Source organism: Xyrauchen texanus, chromosome 10 (genome assembly GCF_025860055.1).
Source record: "Xyrauchen texanus isolate HMW12.3.18 chromosome 10, RBS_HiC_50CHRs, whole genome shotgun sequence".
NCBI lineage: Eukaryota > Metazoa > Chordata > Actinopteri > Cypriniformes > Catostomidae > Xyrauchen > Xyrauchen texanus.
Window position 1 is genome coordinate 35,440,657 of NC_068285.1, and position 16,825 is coordinate 35,457,481.

The 16,825-nt window shown below is 38.0% G+C and overlaps 1 protein-coding gene across 1 annotated transcript; it reads left to right on the forward strand.

The window, feature by feature from the left end:
- Positions 1 to 434: 434 nt before the first annotated feature.
- On the forward strand, positions 435 to 13,772 carry LOC127650519 (alpha-taxilin-like). The gene is made up of 11 exons (XM_052135977.1): positions 435 to 546; positions 1,027 to 1,182; positions 1,400 to 1,645; positions 7,924 to 8,015; positions 8,914 to 9,084; positions 9,593 to 9,787; positions 9,872 to 9,991; positions 10,124 to 10,198; positions 11,499 to 11,591; positions 11,785 to 11,880; positions 12,068 to 13,772. The coding sequence occupies exons 2-11, from the start codon at positions 1,029 to 1,031 to the stop codon at positions 12,380 to 12,382; spliced, it is 1,557 nt and encodes a 518-aa protein (XP_051991937.1). The 5' UTR covers positions 435 to 546; positions 1,027 to 1,028; the 3' UTR covers positions 12,383 to 13,772.
- Positions 13,773 to 16,825: the final 3,053 nt, after the last annotated feature.

The following is a 16,825-nucleotide window of genomic DNA, read 5'->3' on the forward strand; positions in this document are numbered from 1 at the left end:
ATATAGTGAAACAAGCCTCTCTCTGTCTGTCTGTGTGTGTGTGGCCTGTAATGACTAAATACCTAAATATGTACCATGGTAAATATAGTTGCTGATAAAATACCATAGTTACTTGATTCCCTCAGTCATGGAAACCCAGGAAATATCTGCCAATTTTAAAATGACGTTTTCAAGGCCTGGAAAATCAAAGGAAATTTCTATAGTGAATATATATATATATATATGTGTATACGTATATATATGTTCCGGCAGCGGCATCAGGCGGCCTGGTGGGAAAACAACAGAGACCACATATATATATATATATATATATATATATATATGTGGTCTCTGTTGTTTTCCCACCAGGCCGCCTGATGCCGCTGCCGGGAACAGCGTACACCAAAAGTTCTCTTGAGCTCGACCAATCATCTTCGTGTCTTTGCCTGGCATTTCCCGTGTCTGTTGGAGCTGAAGTTGGAAGTGAAAAGAGTGGCTGCAAACGTTTGAAGGGCTTTCTTGGACCAAACTGAGACACTGGTATTATTCAGATTTAATAACTCAAAGGTGATTGTTACGTGAAACAGTGCCTGAATTCAGTTAACGGATATGTACTGTGCGTTTGCATCTGTACTGCTAAACTAATCGAGCGAGATGTTACAGACCTTCAACTCTCGAACATACTTGTAGATTAATTTGTCAATAATACATATTCGGAGTATATAATAATAATAATAAAAAGTGCTGCCTGAAGCTTGCTAGAGCCATTTCAGTAACTGCCAATCGTTGAGATATTCAATGTGTTTTGAAGTTAGTATTTAGTGATTTTCGTGTGATGGCGTTGATTATAAAATTAGTTAAATAGACAAGACGTTTGAATTTTGCATGTTTTACCTTATACACAGTCAACTCATTTAAACATCTAAATGGTGCTGTGCAGCTCTTCTGAATTGAAATCGAAACTGTTCACCCTGTTATAAAGGGAAAATGTGTCTTATTTTAGTCACTAACCAGGCACTATGGTGTCTGTGTTTGTTTATGACTCAGCAATGCAGAGGAGAGAAATGGAAGATCAAGTCGCTGACAGCAGTGCAGATGATACTGAGGAGAGCACAGCAGCCTCTGAAATGACCAACAGCCCTAAAGAACCAGAATCACAGCCGGACAGCACACCAGTCCTCAACACTCAAACGGGTGAAGGCTGTAAGTCATCAGCAGAGAAACTGACACAGTGATTTTTATGATTAGGAATCTTTTGTCCTCTTAAATAATACCCAACCTTTGGAAAAAGATGTCGAGCCTGGCCATATTATAATTATGGACTGATCATTTGTGGCTGTCAACCTTCCCCTCTTTACTCCATACCATTTCTTCCCACTACACTGATGAGTTTATATGTGTTCTTATATTTTGTTCTCAGTGGCTGAGGCTGGAGCTCTTAATGTATCCCATGACATGGCTGAGGAGCTGTGCAGACAGCTGGAGGACATCCTCAGCTCATACTGCCATGAGGATGGAGGGATTGGCGGTGAGGATGCAGGCGTGGAAGTTAACGGGCTGTCTGAGAAGGAGGACGGCAAGCAGGAGGAAGCCAAACTGAACGGTAATGGATGCACAGGGAAAGACCAGAAGAAACTGCAGGAGAAGAAGAAAGTGAAGGGACTGGGTGAGTGAGTGCCTGACAAAAATATTGCCACTTTAGAATGTGCAACATCAGCTAGTTACCTGGCTCAATTACACTTATATAGGCTACATAATATACATTAAAATGTTTTGATAATAATAATTAAAAATGGTTATTCAGATCATCTTAGAACCAAGCAGTTCAGAGGTGTTGTTTTTTTTTTTAGCTTTAGAAAACAAAGCAAAATCTGTCTTCATGCATTGAACGCAAATTATTAGGTGCTATATGTAATATTTTTACTGTACTAAATCATAAAATCACACTATGTCATTAGATAATTAGGAAACTTGTGAAGTTGAAATACTGGCTTTTCCGATAACAATGCTACAGCCAGTATATTCTACTTTTAAGTTTCCATTCTGGGCCAGAATTTCTGTTTATGTTTTGGCCAGTGTGATCCCGCCCACTCACCAATAGTATTTCGACAAAGCCGGGTTCCCAGATACAAACAAGTTGCACGCAAACAACACTGCGTGCTGCAGCCATGGAAGCCAGCAAACCAACTGAATCAGGGATTAGGGATGTCCAGATCCGATCACGTGATCGGAAATCGGGCCCGATCACGTGGTTTCAGACTCGATCGGAATCCTAAGTATTCAGACCCTTTGTTCAGTATTTAGTAGAAGCACCCTTTTGATCTAATACAGCCATGAGTCTTTTTGGGAAAGATGCAACAAGTTTTTCACATCTGGATTTGGGTATCCTCTGCCATTCCTCCTTGCAGATCCTCTCCAGTTCTGTCAGGTTGGATGGTAAACGTTGGTGGACAGCCATTTTCAGGTCTCTCCAGAGATGCTCAATTGGGTTTAAGTCAGGTTTCTAGCTGGGCCATTCAAGAACAGTCACGGAGTTGTTGTGAAGCCACTCCTTCGTTATTTTAGCGGTGTGCTTAGGGTCATTGTCTTGTTGGAAGGTGAACCTTCAGCCCAGTCTGAGGTCCAGAGCACTGTGGAGAAGGTTTTCGTCCAGGATATCCCTGTACTTGGCCGCATTCATCTTTCCCTCGATTGCAACCAGTCGTCCTGTCCCTGCAGCTGAAAAACACCCCCACAGCATGATGCTGCCACCACCATGCTTCACTGTTGAGACTGTATTGGACAGGTGATGAGCAGTGCCTGGTTTTCTCCACACATACTGCTTAGTTTTAAGGCCAAAAAGTTCTGTCTTGGTCTCATCAGACCAGAGAATCTTATTTATCACCATCTTGGAGTCCTTCAGGTGTTTTTTAGCAAACTTCATACGGGCTTTCATGTGTCTTGCACTGAGGAGAGGCTTCCGTCGGGCCACTCTGCCATAAAGCCCCGACTGGTGGATGGCTGCAGTGATGGTTGACTTACTACAACTTTCTCCCATCTCCCGACTGCATCTCTGGAGCTCAGCCACAGTGATCTTTGGGTTCTTCTTTACCTCTCTCACCAAGGCTCTTCTCCCACGATAGCTCAGTTTGGCCGGACGGCCAGCTCTAGGAAGGGTTCTGGTCATCCCAAACGTCTTCCATTTAAGGATTATGGAGGCCACTGTGCTCTTATGAACCTTAAGGGCAGCAGAAATTTGTTTGTAACCTTAGACAGATTTGTGCCTTGCCACAATTCTGTCTCTGAGCTCTTCAGGCAGTTCCTTTGACCTCATGATTCTCATTTGCTCTGACATGCACTGTGAGCTGTAAGGTCTTATATAGACAGGTGTGTGGCTTTCCTAATCAAGTCCAATCAGTATAATCAAACACAGCTGGACTCAATTGAAGGTGTAGAACCATCTCAAGGATGATCAGAAGAAATGGACAGCACCTGAGTTAAATATATGAGTGTCACAGCAAAGGGTCTGAATACTTAGGACCATGTGATATTTCAGTTTTTCTTTTTTAATAAATGTGCAAAAATGTCAACAATTCTGTGTTTTTCTGTCAATATGGGGTGCTGTGTGTACAGTAATGAGGGAAAAAAATGAACTTAAATGATTTTAGCAAATGGCTGCAATATAACAAAGAGTGAAAAATTTAAGGGGGTCTGAATACTTTCCGTACCCACTGTATGTATATATATATTCTCATAATTTTTTAACACATCTATAGTTATGCGGTGGCAGAGTTAGACCCTTTTGACTCCACACAGAAACAGCAACGCGTGCGGCATGACATCACTTTGTTTCAGAGACGCTATTGGTTAAATGCAGGCGAAGTAGAATACGGAAGCAGCTTGAAGCGGAAAGCGCGAGTATGTCTGCGGTCTGGAGATATTATAAAGTTGAAAAAACCACCCCTAAGAAAAGCGACCCACTTCAGTACTGGAAAGAACATGCTAATCAGTTTCCCTCTTTGGCTGTTGTTGCAACCAAGTATCTCAGTGCCCCCTGCAGCTCTGTGGACAGTGAGAGACTTTTTAGTGCCGTTGCAAACGTCCTTGATGAGAACAGAAACGGGCTCAAACCTGACAATGTAGAGATGTTAGTTTTCATTAAGAAAAACATACATTTCCTTTTGTGAAACTTACTACTGTGATGACAGTAAGAGTTAGGATTGCAGTTCCTAAAAGCACATTACTGGTTTGCAAACACTGTGGCACTTTTATTTTTTTATTTGTTTACATGCCTGCCAGGTTTTTTTAAGTTGAGGTGCTATTTGTTTTTATGTTAGACTTTTTTATATTTACTGTTGAATTTATTACTCCGTATCGGTAGATACTCAAAATCAAATGACTCGGACTCGAGGGCAAAAAAACCTGATCGGGACATCCCTGTCAGGGATAACAGATTCCATCCGACCTAAAAAGCCTCACCATCCATCTAAAAACCACAATGACCAGAGGCGTAGTAAAATTTTGTATAAATATTGGAGATGATTTTGGAAGATGGAGACAGCTTAAAGCCCAGAAATCCTTTAAAACTGATGCTGAGTTGACTAATTTGCCTGTCAACATTCTGGCAACCCGCATGAGCTTCGAGTCTTGGGCGGGGCAGACAACTCTCCAATATTTTGAATTTGGACTACAGTACCCATTTCAAAAAGCTTGTTGTCAATCTTGCATATATCATCTTTAATTCAATGCAGTTTGTCCTAGATTTGAAAATAAAAATATGGATTAAATACAAATTATATTGGAGCCATGTGTGTTATTAGTTATTCAATATTCAATATTCAATATTCAATACTTGATTGCCATACAACTCAGTACAAGTTGTTAGGGATTTGCTTCAGCGTGCTCATAACAACAAAATGCAACCAAAGACATAGAACAATTATATACACGACAATATCCCCTACGGGATGACACTTAACACAGACAGATAAAAGTAAAAGGAACACACCGCTCACCACGTACTTGGATGACAGTCCAGGATACTATAGTGGCTGATGTCAGATAGGAGTGACAATTACATATGAATACAGAGCGCAAATCCACAACTCTACAATAGATAGATAGAATCGATAAAAAAACACTGATGGTTGTCATAAAATATATAAAAAGTATAATAAAACACTATAAAAAAATGAGTGCCAATAATGCAAAAATATGCAAATACTGCAGACTTGTTAAGAGAGCCTTTTTTCCATAAGTGACTGGTTCATGGGTTGAGGGCTGTTAAGAGATTTTATAGCTCTGCAATATGTACTATTGAGGAAGCGGGAGGTTTTTGTCTTAATAGCTCTTAACCTTCTTCCTGATGGAAGTATGGAGAAAAGGGAGTTGGCAGGGTGAGTGTCATCTTTGTGAATCAAGTATTTAGAGACTATTAAAAACTAGTTCCAATTTTTTTAATACTCTTATGATTTTCAAAGCTTTCAGTTCCATTTAGCGATTATTTAATGTGCATTCCTAAACGATGTGGACGGAAAGCCGTACTAAAATAGATAGCCCGTGCTAACATTCAGCAGCACAAAATGTACATTGCGACCAATGTAGCTCGATTCCTGAACTAATAACTCTTTCGTGTCAGATCTTTTGAATCTACAGCGCAAAATGTATAGCTCTTCAGTACAGTTCAATGTACAGTTGTGTCCACATTTCCTTTAGTATTCCTCAATATTTCTCTTATAAATAATGTAACGCAAAAAATGCCAAATCGCTAAAGAATGTTTTAATTATGGCTTAAGTACCAAAAGTGTATAGGGTCATTAGAGACCATAGGTATGTAATAGTGTTGTTTGTTTTTTTGCACTTCCATAAATCATGTTTTTATGATTATTTCACATCTATATAAGTTACTATCACAGCATATGTACTACTTTGTTCATTAAAAGACAAATGAATACTATATTCATATAAATTTGGACTTACCATACATTGAACGAGCACTACACAGACACCTTTAATGGTTGCGCACTGTCACCATGACAGCAACCGCGTCTCCCGCTGAAAGCATTTAAACGTGCTCCTTCCGCTGGGCCCCATGGAAGTTGTAGGTCCCTGGGCTTCAGCCTGTATAAACCTGTGCATTAATGCACCCCTGGTCATTTGGGTGTACTAATAAAGTTATACAAGTTGTCCATTTAGACTCAAGTGCCTGAGAAAATACTTATATGTAGCTTATGTGTAGCTCAATATGTTTTTCACAGCCAGTTGCATATCATTAAATTTCAGTGTAAAAGGAATGAATCCTGTTCTAGATTAATCCTGATTTGTTGCATCATCTCTTTGATATATGAATCACAAAGGGTTTTTTCTTTTCTATTATTTTCTAATGGTCTTAAATGCTTTGAGAATTGTACACTGTCAGTACATTTTGTAGATCCATTTTTGATCGATTTATGTGTCGGGTTTCTAAAATCCCATATATGTAAGATTGTTTGGTGAAAAATTGAATCAGAGCTTTTTGTGTGCACTGTTTGAAAGCCTTGTCTAAACTTTTAAATGGTGGGCGTACATCACAGCCAGCATTTAATCTTCACATGCTCTTCATGGGCTGGTATAAATGGTCTGAGGTCTGGGTTATTGAAAGCCTCAGTTCATTTGGAGTGCTCGCATAATGCACTCTTGCACCGGACAATGAGACTCGAACACATTCATGAAACATGTTTGGCATTTCATGCTCAATAATCGCACTTCTCTCAGTTAATTGTGCATAAAAAAATCAGGTGATATAAATATCTTGAGATTCGCAACCGGCCTCTGATTTGTGACTGATTTGTGTTCAGTTTCCAATTTTATTGTAGATCTACTGTTAAGTTTACTTGAGCCCCTTTCACATAGAGATCCTGGTATGAATCCCAGAAAATTCAATTCTGTTCTGGGACTGCGAGGTTTTGATCATTCACAGTGCCCGAGCCTTTCCGGAATATGTGCCGCATTCACACACATTCCGGAAATAAACCCAAGACAAAAGTGACATCACAATGTGTTTTTTTTTCTTCAGACTTTTCTTACAATCAAAAATGATTATTCAGTTGGTGTTTCTTTGATGCTTTTTTATTTTGCACTGGCACTATCAAAAAAAATTATATATGTCTAAAGCACTTTTTAAACTATTTTTCAAAAAGCAGGCAAATGTTATGGTGTAATGTTTATGATATGATTCTACCAGCTGTAAAAAAAAAAAAATCATGTATATTCAGAAGAAAAACAGAAATTGAGATCTCATAAGAAATATTCTGTATCGTTATGTTCTTGCCCTTTTAGGGTTAAAATAAATGAATGAACGAACAGTTGGCCTATCATAAGTTAAAGCTGTTGAGTTATTACAAATCTTCTGAAATGTACTGTATATTGTTGTTTCTTATTTAAGGGTGCTCTATAATTTATTAGACTATATATACTTCATGTATTTACAATTATATTCATCTTTGTAAATGTCTTGGGATGATGCTCATGGAAATTGCACTTCCTGTATGAGACAGCTTTTTTTTTCGATACAATTAGGGTTATCATCAACATTCAAATCCAAACATTCAAATCCTTGCTAGCTGCATATTCAGCTTGCTAACAGTTACAAGCAATTTCACTTACAGTATACCATCATTGACACAAATTACACAAGTATACTGTGATTAATTGTGAGTTTTCACTGTAAAATAACACAAAGCAGTGCAAATGACATTGCCGTTTTTGAGCAAAGCCGCAGCAAATTCAGTAATTTTGGGCCGTAATAATAAGGACAAAGTGCCGTGAAATGCTGGTGGGACTCAATAGGCTAAAGACATAGATGCAGTGGGCATTGGCAGGATGAACTGGTCATTTGTTCATTTCCTCTGCCTTTGTGTTTTCATATGTTTCGCAATTTATACCATGTACATTTTTTAAAATAAATTCTCTGCTTGTGTTTTGTAGGCAAGGAGATAACCCTCCTTATGCAGACCCTAAACATACTGAGCACACCAGAGGAGAAACTGGCTGGCCTTTGTAAGAAGTACGCTGAGCTGGTAAGGCATCATCTAAAAAGATGAGAAATTTTGCAGATGTAGTTGGTTTCAGAGATGTTGTTCATAGATCACTCTGTGATAATGCAGTGATTAAGGGTTAATGGCACCATAGCAGCTGATAGCCCATTGAATTAGGCAGACATTTCAGCTGAATGGGCTTCAGCTTGACTACATGAAAACAATAGCAGGAAATGCAAGGCATTTTCAGCCCACATTTCCACTATAAGATACTTTCTACATGTTTATGCAAACAATATTGCACATTATAAAGCTGTTCCCCCAAGATCTTTTTGCTATTGCATTTGGAATTAACAAGAGCAAATTAATATAACCCCCTTGTTAACAGTAAATCATTTATATAACCTTTGCTACTCTGTCTGTGTCTACATGCATTTTTAACCCATTTTTTAATTGTGTTTATCTTCGGTTGTCTGCCATGCAATTTACCTTGTAATGGTGGTTTCACCCTATAAAGGTTCAGTATTTTATGCACCATTAGCTGCACTAACCAGAATTGCAAAAATGATAATGTTTCCCAATGTGTGGAGGCCCACATAGGCCATATTAGTTAGTTTTGTTTTCTCAAGCTTATTACTTAATTTATGGCATCGACGGTTGTCCATATATTTTGAAAAAATTATATATTTTTTTGCAGTGTTTTGTTATTGTTCGTGTGTTGATTAGGTGTAGGCCTGGTTGAAAGAATTTAAACGATTCTGTTAAGATAACCCTTAGTTATAATTGTAAGTTAGCTTAATTGTTACTTCATTTAAAGTGTTTCTTGCAACCCCACCCTGTGCCTTCCAGAAAAAATGCAACAAATGTAGAAAAACTGTTTAATTTGCTGTATACAGTATATGCAAACAAATTGTAAAAATGCTCCTGTTTCGTCTCTTAGCTAGAGGAGAATCGTAACGCTCAGAAACAGATGCGATCTCTGCAGAAGAAGCAGACACAAATGATCCAGGAGAAGGACCACTTGCGAAATGAACACAGCAAGGCCATCCTGGCTCGCACAAAGCTGGAGAGCCTCTGCCGAGAACTGCAGAGACATAACCGCACGCTCAAGGTACCCTGTCTCAATCTGAATGCAAATGACAAGATCTCTGTAGGCTTCTTCAGTAAGAAGTTTAATATAATCCATTATGTGTGCGGTGCCAGCCTCATGCAAACAATTGAAGAACGCTCAAAAGATATTATACCCTATATGTATAATGATGCATCATTGTTTTGGGAAGCCCTTTGAGGTAGTGATAGACCATTAGCTATATTCTATATAGCTATAACTACTTCCTTTTGTTAATTCAAAAACTACTGACAGTTTTCAGTAAATTGAGTAAATATTGTGAAAATTAGGTGTTTGTTTGATTTCAGTAGTTTTGTGTAGGCTTTTGTGTCTACATTGAGTTGTATTATTGTATAGATTAGCATTATTTCGGCCATCAGCCACCCTTCTCTCTAGATAGTGGTATTGGCTATTTAAAAACCCATATTGGCCGACTCCTACTATGAAGTGCATTTAAATTCAAGGGTGTTCAAAAGCTTGATAGAATCTGTAACTTGTGATGTGACGGTAGGAGGATGGTGTGCAACGTGCCCGATTAGAAGAAGAGAAAAGAAAGGAAGTGACCTCACATTTCCAGGTGACAGTGAATGACATCCAGGCTCAGATGGAGCAGCACAATGAACGTAATGCAAGCCTGAGACAGGAGAACATGGAGCTGGCTGACAAACTCAAGAAGCTCATCGAGCAGTACGAACTCAGAGAGGAGGTGAGAATACAGAGAATGAGGAACAGATATATAAGTGGGAGCTGAAGGATTGATGCTCATCTATGCATTGGTTTTCTCTCGCAGCATATTGACAAGGTTTTCAAGCACAAAGATCTGCAACAGCAGCTGGTAGATGCAAAGCTTCATCAAGCACAGGTGCTGCACAAAGACTCTGAGTCCCGGCACCAGACGGAAAAAGAGTTTGTGAGTTTCTTTGCTCGTAATACATTATAAGATGGAATCAGTACTGTAGATGGTTTACTGTGTATCCATGCAGATGTAATGCAGCTGAGCTGTCAGTCTCAAAGGTTTTGCTCTCGTTTCTTTCTCTTCCAGCTCTTGAAAGAGGTAGCGGAGTCTCAGAGGATGTATGAACTCATGAAACAGCAGGAAGTCCATCTGAAACAACAGGTGAGCAACTTCTGTTGATTGGCCAATCAGACACTGTGATAGTGTTCGATGCTGATAATCTCCAAATTAGAGATAGGACTGATAGATGCATGCACCTTATCACTATCATAGTCCCAGCTCTGATTGTTACTACCTCACATGTGACAAGTTTACACATTTGTGTGTTTGGAATGTGGGAGTAAACTTATAGTGGTGATTGGGAAACCACAGCAAATACTATGTTTTACTTTGTTATACATTCAATTATATTGACTCCCAAGGCAAAAGAAAGAAATCCACTATTATGATTCCATGACTTTCCAAAAGAGGAACAAAATAGAGAAAGATGGAAAACTTCAGTCAGGAGAGACTAGTGTTTATAAATGTGTGTATATTAGGGCTGCAACTAAAGTTTATTTTGATTATCGATTAATCAAACGGTAATTAGAACGACTATTCTGCGATTATTGCAACAATTAATCGTTAACTCTTAACCGATTATTTAGCTTGTGCCCCGACTTAAAAGGTTGGATTAAATGTGCTTACTAGCAATAAAGAGGACAAAATCATCTTTTTAAAAATGCCTCTAAATGACATTAACGGGAAAATTCAGTAAAGAAATTCACTGCAAAAAATCCTATTGTTATCAAGTGTTTTTGTCTTCCTTTTAAAATTGTCTAAAAATAAGATACATTTACTTGAGAAGCAACATATAATATATTTAGACTTGCTTTAAGAGAATGTATCTTAAATATAAGTGTATTTTGTATATAAGTGTATTTTTTCACTTTGTTATAATTCTGCGAATATACTCCTATTCAAGATCTATTCTCTAAAAGTCTATCCTGCTTTTTTAACGATTTTTAGATGTGTTAAAATATTTGTATTTTTAACATTATATTCAACATTATCAGATAACAATTTTGGTCTAAAAACCACTATGACCAGAGGCGTAGTAAAATTTGGATAAATATTGGAGATGCTTTTGGATGATGGAGACAGCTTAAAGCCCAGAAATCCTTTAAAACTGATGCTGAGTTGACTAATTTACGTGTCAACAAAATCATGCATTAACAGAAAATTAAACTGTAATATCTATAATGTCTTAGTCATCGTTGTGTAGTTCAAATACGATTTTGAATTGTGTATAAAAAAAAGTCATTAAATAATAACTGTATTTAGAAACACGCATGCATTTAAGGGTTTAAATAATAAATAAAAAGATTTGCTAGGTTTACGCTGCTAAATATGATAGATGTACCATCATAGACTTTGAAAAGTGTCCATTGTCAGTCTAATATATATATATTGTCTTTTGCAGTTGTCGTTGTATACTGATAAGTTTGAAGAATTTCAAAACACACTTTCCAAAAGCAACGAGGTGTTCACAACATTCAAACAGGAGATGGAAAAGGTAAAGGACTGTTTGCTTTGTAGTTAAAGGCTTTTGACTTGACTCTCCTACAGATATTGTGGATGAGTCTGCAATGCTATGACTTCACAACACAAACATTTTAATTAGAATTAAAGAAAGCCTATTAATGTTAATTAGTGGAAAAATTGAGGCTAAAATAATATGATGTAAATCTGTAAATTTTGCATCACAGATGACAAAGAAGATCAAGAAGCTGGAAAAGGAAACGACCATGTATAGATCACGATGGGAGAGCAGCAACAAAGCCCTGCTGGAGATGGCAGAAGAGGTGAGTGGTGTACTCCGATTTTCAACTATAGTTTTAGATGTATGCCACTGTTCTGCCACCAACAATGCTTTTATCTCCCATAATTTACCATTAAAGTGACAGATTTTTAACTCTAAAATACTACCAGCTCTTGAAAACTGACTGAAAGGTGTAAATATTGTATCTTTCCACTTTGTGCCCTCTGTAGAAAACACTTCGAGACAAGGAGTTTGAAAGTCTGCATGTAAAGGTGCAGCGCCTGGAAAAGCTCTGTCGGGCTTTACAAACAGAGCGTAATGAGCTGAGTAAGAAGGTTCAGGGAGTCTCTAGCCCAGAGGGGTTAACAGGCACAGAGAGCAGGCCAGAATCCGAGGCGGGGTCACAACAAGAGGCCATAGACTCAGAGGAGGGCAGCCCTGTCCATCAGAACAGCCTAGAGCCAGAGACATGTAGCCAGGGATGCCACTGTGCTCCAGATCTGGAGGTCGACACTCACAGAGAGGTTTGCTCAGCCCAGGATTGAGTCTTGATCTTTTTGGGGGGCCAGGACACACACAATCCTTCCCACCTCCTGTACCCGACCCGACATCGGCAGTCAGTCTCTGAGTCATTTTGTATACGTCTAGACAACATGCTGACTTGTCCCCTCTGGGGTGGGTGGGGGGGGGGTCATTTTATCAGGGAAGATTGTGCCTTCAACATGACTCCTATGCTGCATTTTTACTCTTGGTTTTTATGTGGCTTTTTTGTCATCCCATCCTACCCTAATGAAAGAGCTGATGTAGTGTGACATGCATTTTGGTGTGTTTTATTTTATTTTCTCTCCTTAATTGGTTACTGGTCAAATCTATATTTACACCTCGCAAATACTTTCTCTCATTTTGGTTTAATTTCCTAGAAAATCCTGCATATCTTAGTTTGCACCAAACAAAGAATGTATGATTTATTTTTCATCTTCACTGCTCAGTATTGATCATTTTAGATGAACAGGTAATGCTAACATTTTTATTTATTATAATTTTTTAGTTTGTGGTTCTTCTAATCGGAACACAGATTTCGCTATGCTTGTGCACAACACTTCACATGTATCATTTTGGTTACACAGTCTTTAAACGGCACAAAAATTCAGCCTATTTTATTTTATCAGTTTATATAGCCAGTATTGCAGATAATTTTCTTTAACCCATACCATTAACTTTGCATTAAGAACATGCACTTAAATGCAATCATGACCTCTAAATTCATTTGATTTGCAATTTCAGTGTTGACCATTTTGCTATTAAGCTTGGGTTATTTGAAAAGAGACTACCGGTAATCACATTATTGTTTGCATAAGTGGGCTACTAAATATGTTTAACATAGTCAAACTATTAAAATAAAATTAGAAATCCATCATCTGCCCAGCTGGAGCAGATTAAATAAGAAAACTATGCAATTCTAGCTGTGTTGTAATTTCTGTTCTGCATGTGAACAAAGCAGTGACATGCTGAAAAATGAATGTACAGATCCCCACAAAGTGACTTAGTTCAGTGATGTCTTTAAATGTCAGCTCTACTGGGTTGTGTTCATTCATTTTTTCAGGATGTTGAGAACGTGTATCATTCTGACAGTCACTACTATTTGTACACTTTCAGTACCCTTCTGAGCTGAGACTGGTACAAAACTATTGACATACAGTGTGATGTTTAGCATATGATGTCTGAGTTCTCCATGTACATTTTCATATTTCTGTTAGTCACGATTTATGCACCGATTTAGAATTGTGGTGTTTGAAAGAAAATCATTGTTTTTCCTTATTTGCTGGTCACTGAAATTTGACACTCCCATTATCTAAAAGGGTACCAAAGATTTTTATTGAATTTCTTTTTTTTCCCCACTCCCTGTATATATTAATTGCAAATTAAAATATTAAGAAAACCAAATGTGATTTGTGTGTTAATGTTGCACTGATATATCAGCCAGAGATATAGAAGCCCAAACTTCAAAGTGAACATTTTAATATTATATTGAGTGGGGTACCTTTAGGAAAATGTGCCTTTTTTTCCACTTGTCATAAAATTGTCTCAAGATTGAAAAAATACATATATTTTTATTGAATATTGATGGAGGAACATAATTCGTGTGAACAAATAATAAAGTTTTCTGCTTTGTAATCTACTAACACACATCATAGCTAGTATTAACAGTAATTGTATCAGCCTTCCAGGTGAAGTTGTGAATCAAGGGATGCTTTTTTTTTTAAAGTTTTTTATGCACACACTTCATTCCTACCATTTGATTTTACTTTAAAAAATTAAATTAATTTATTGAAACACAAACTAAAACCAAAAATGGTTCTAAATTCAAATTACATTTCAAACTAAATCAATGTAATTTAAAAAACATGGTCAAAAAATCATATATAACAACCTCCCCAAATCCAAACATTTTACCATCACCAACTTCCCTTTTGTAGTGACTTAAAAATCACTCTAGGACAACAGGTGGAAAAATAGCAATATAAATTATATCATAAATGTAATAGTAAATATAAACAATAATATTAATTGGAAAATAAACCATGATCTATAGATTACTATAACACAAATCTCATAGTTTTTTGTTTCATAAAGTGTCTATAACAGTGATTGTCAGGGACATAATTTGATGTTCCACTATATACTTAGGAAATTAACTTTATTACCACCTGCTGATGGAACTGAATTGACCCTTCGCTAAGCTCCGCCCCCATTGTTTACTTTCGCTCTCTTTGACAAGTGCTGCAGAACTCCCCATAGGAGTGAATGGGAGATGGCTGTTTACATGATTTTGGGCTAAATATTCTCGTAAATGGAATGGATAATATTATTACGTGGGCTAGAATGAAGAGTGACATTGTAAAGCATATTTATCTGACATTTTTTGTAAAAGAAATCGCTACTTTACATAGTAATTTGATTGAAAACCGCCGACTGTGAATCAGAATTGAGGCAAACGATCATCAATAACATAAAAAGAGAAAAGTTTCACTTGATAGCAATTACGAACATCAACATTAGTGTAAGTGAAAAGAGCTGCTTATAACTTCTCATAACACTCATTTTGATGCTGTGAACTCTTTATTTGCTATCACCTTGGCTTTACTAAGACATGAATCAATACGTACATTAACTCATGTTAACTTGTTAGCTTTAATTTACCTGGGAGGAAATGTAGTTGTCCTCGCTGATGTTATACATGCTCATTTGAGAATGAGGAATGACACACTTTAATCCATAGTATGCTGTTCTCAATATTTATTTAAATATGTTCTTTTTAAAGAAAGAAAAAACACTCAGTGTATCGTTTCTATGTACCTCGTGTCAATGTTACAAGTGACCCAGCAACAATGTTTTTAAGCATTTTGGATAATTTCAATTAAATCCCGCTCAAAATGACTCACACACACATCACTCCCACAGGCTCTTATTGTAAAAAAGCTAACTTTTTTCAGAGTAATTGTGGTGGCGGTGGGGCAACAGCTAAGACAGGATTTGTCAGAAATGCTTTTAGGGCAAGGCTTGGCAAAGAGTCAGTTTGGACTTTGCAATGAGAATAAAGGTGCTTCTCAAACGTCTTACCACTATGATCTGCACTCACCTAAAGGATTATTAGGAACACCATACTAATACTGTGTTTGACCCCCTTTCGCCTTCAGAACTGCCTTAATTCTACGTGGCATTGATTCAACAAGGTGCTGAAAGCATTCTTTAGAAATGTTGGCCCATATTGATGGGATAGCATCTTGCAGTTGATGGAGATTTGTGGGATGCACATCCAGGGCACGAAGCTCCTGTTCCACCACATCCCAAAGATGCTCTATTGGGTTGAGATCTGGTGACTGTGGGGGCCATTTTAGTACAGTGAACTCATTGTCATGTTCAAGAAACCAATTTGAAATGATTTGAGCTTTGTGACATGGTGCATTATCCTGCTGGAAGTAGCCATCAGAGGATGGGTACATGGTGGCCATAAAGGGATGGACATGGTCAGAAACAATGCTCAGGTAGGCCGTGGCATTTAAACGATGCCCAATTGGCACTAAGGGGCCTAAAGTGTGCCAAGAAAACATCCCCCACACCATTACACCACCACCAGCCTGCACAGTGGTAATGATGGTAAGGCATGATGGATCCATGTTCTCATTCTGTTTACGCCAAATTCTGACTCTACCATCTGAATGTCTCAACAGAAATCGAGACTCATCAGAGCAGGCAACATTTTTCCAGTCTTCAACTGTCCAATTTTGGTGAGCTCTTGCAAATTGTAGCCTCTTTTCCTATTTGTAGTGGAGATGAGTGGTACCCGGTGGGGTCTTCTGCTGTTGAAGCCCATCCGCCTCAAGGTTGTGCGTGTTGTAGCTTCACAAATGCTTTGCTGCATACCTCGGTTGTAACAAGTGGTTATTTCAGGCAAAGTTGCTCTTCTATCAGCTTGAATCAGTCGGCCCATTCTCCTCTGACCTCTAGCATCAACAAGACATTTTCGCCCACAGGACTGCCGCATACTGGATGTTTTTCCCTTTTCACACCATTCTTTGTAAACCCTAGAAATGGTTGTGCGTGAAAATCCCAGTAACTGAGCAGATTGTGAAATACTCAGACCGGCCCGTCTGGCACCAACAACCATGCCACGCTCAAAATTGCTTAAATCACCTTTCTTTCCCATTGTCTTGACCAGGACCACACCCCTAAATGCATTGAAGCAACTGACATGTGATTGGTTGATTAGATAATTGCATTAATGAGAAATTGAACAGGTGTTCCTAATAATCCTTTAGGTGAGTGTATTTATCAGGAAAATAGCAAATTGCACTTCGTGACACTTCATTTACATACAATACACCCACATTTTGCACACGTATACCCACAGATGGCGCACACACTCCCATCTAAGCCCACTTGCGCTTTGTTCATGCATGAAAATTGCACTTAGAATTAGTGCGGTC

Excerpts from the sequence above, each read along its gene's own strand:
- LOC127650519 (XM_052135977.1), top strand. The coding sequence starts at position 1,029 with ATGCAGAGGAGAGAAATGGAAGATCAAGTCGCTGACAGCAGTGCAGAT. Across the intron at positions 9,085-9,592 it reads GACATAACCGCACGCTCAAG|GAGGATGGTGTGCAACGTGC; the intron begins GTACCCTGTCTC and ends ATGTGACGGTAG. Across the intron at positions 11,592-11,784 it reads TCAAACAGGAGATGGAAAAG|ATGACAAAGAAGATCAAGAA; the intron begins GTAAAGGACTGT and ends TTTGCATCACAG.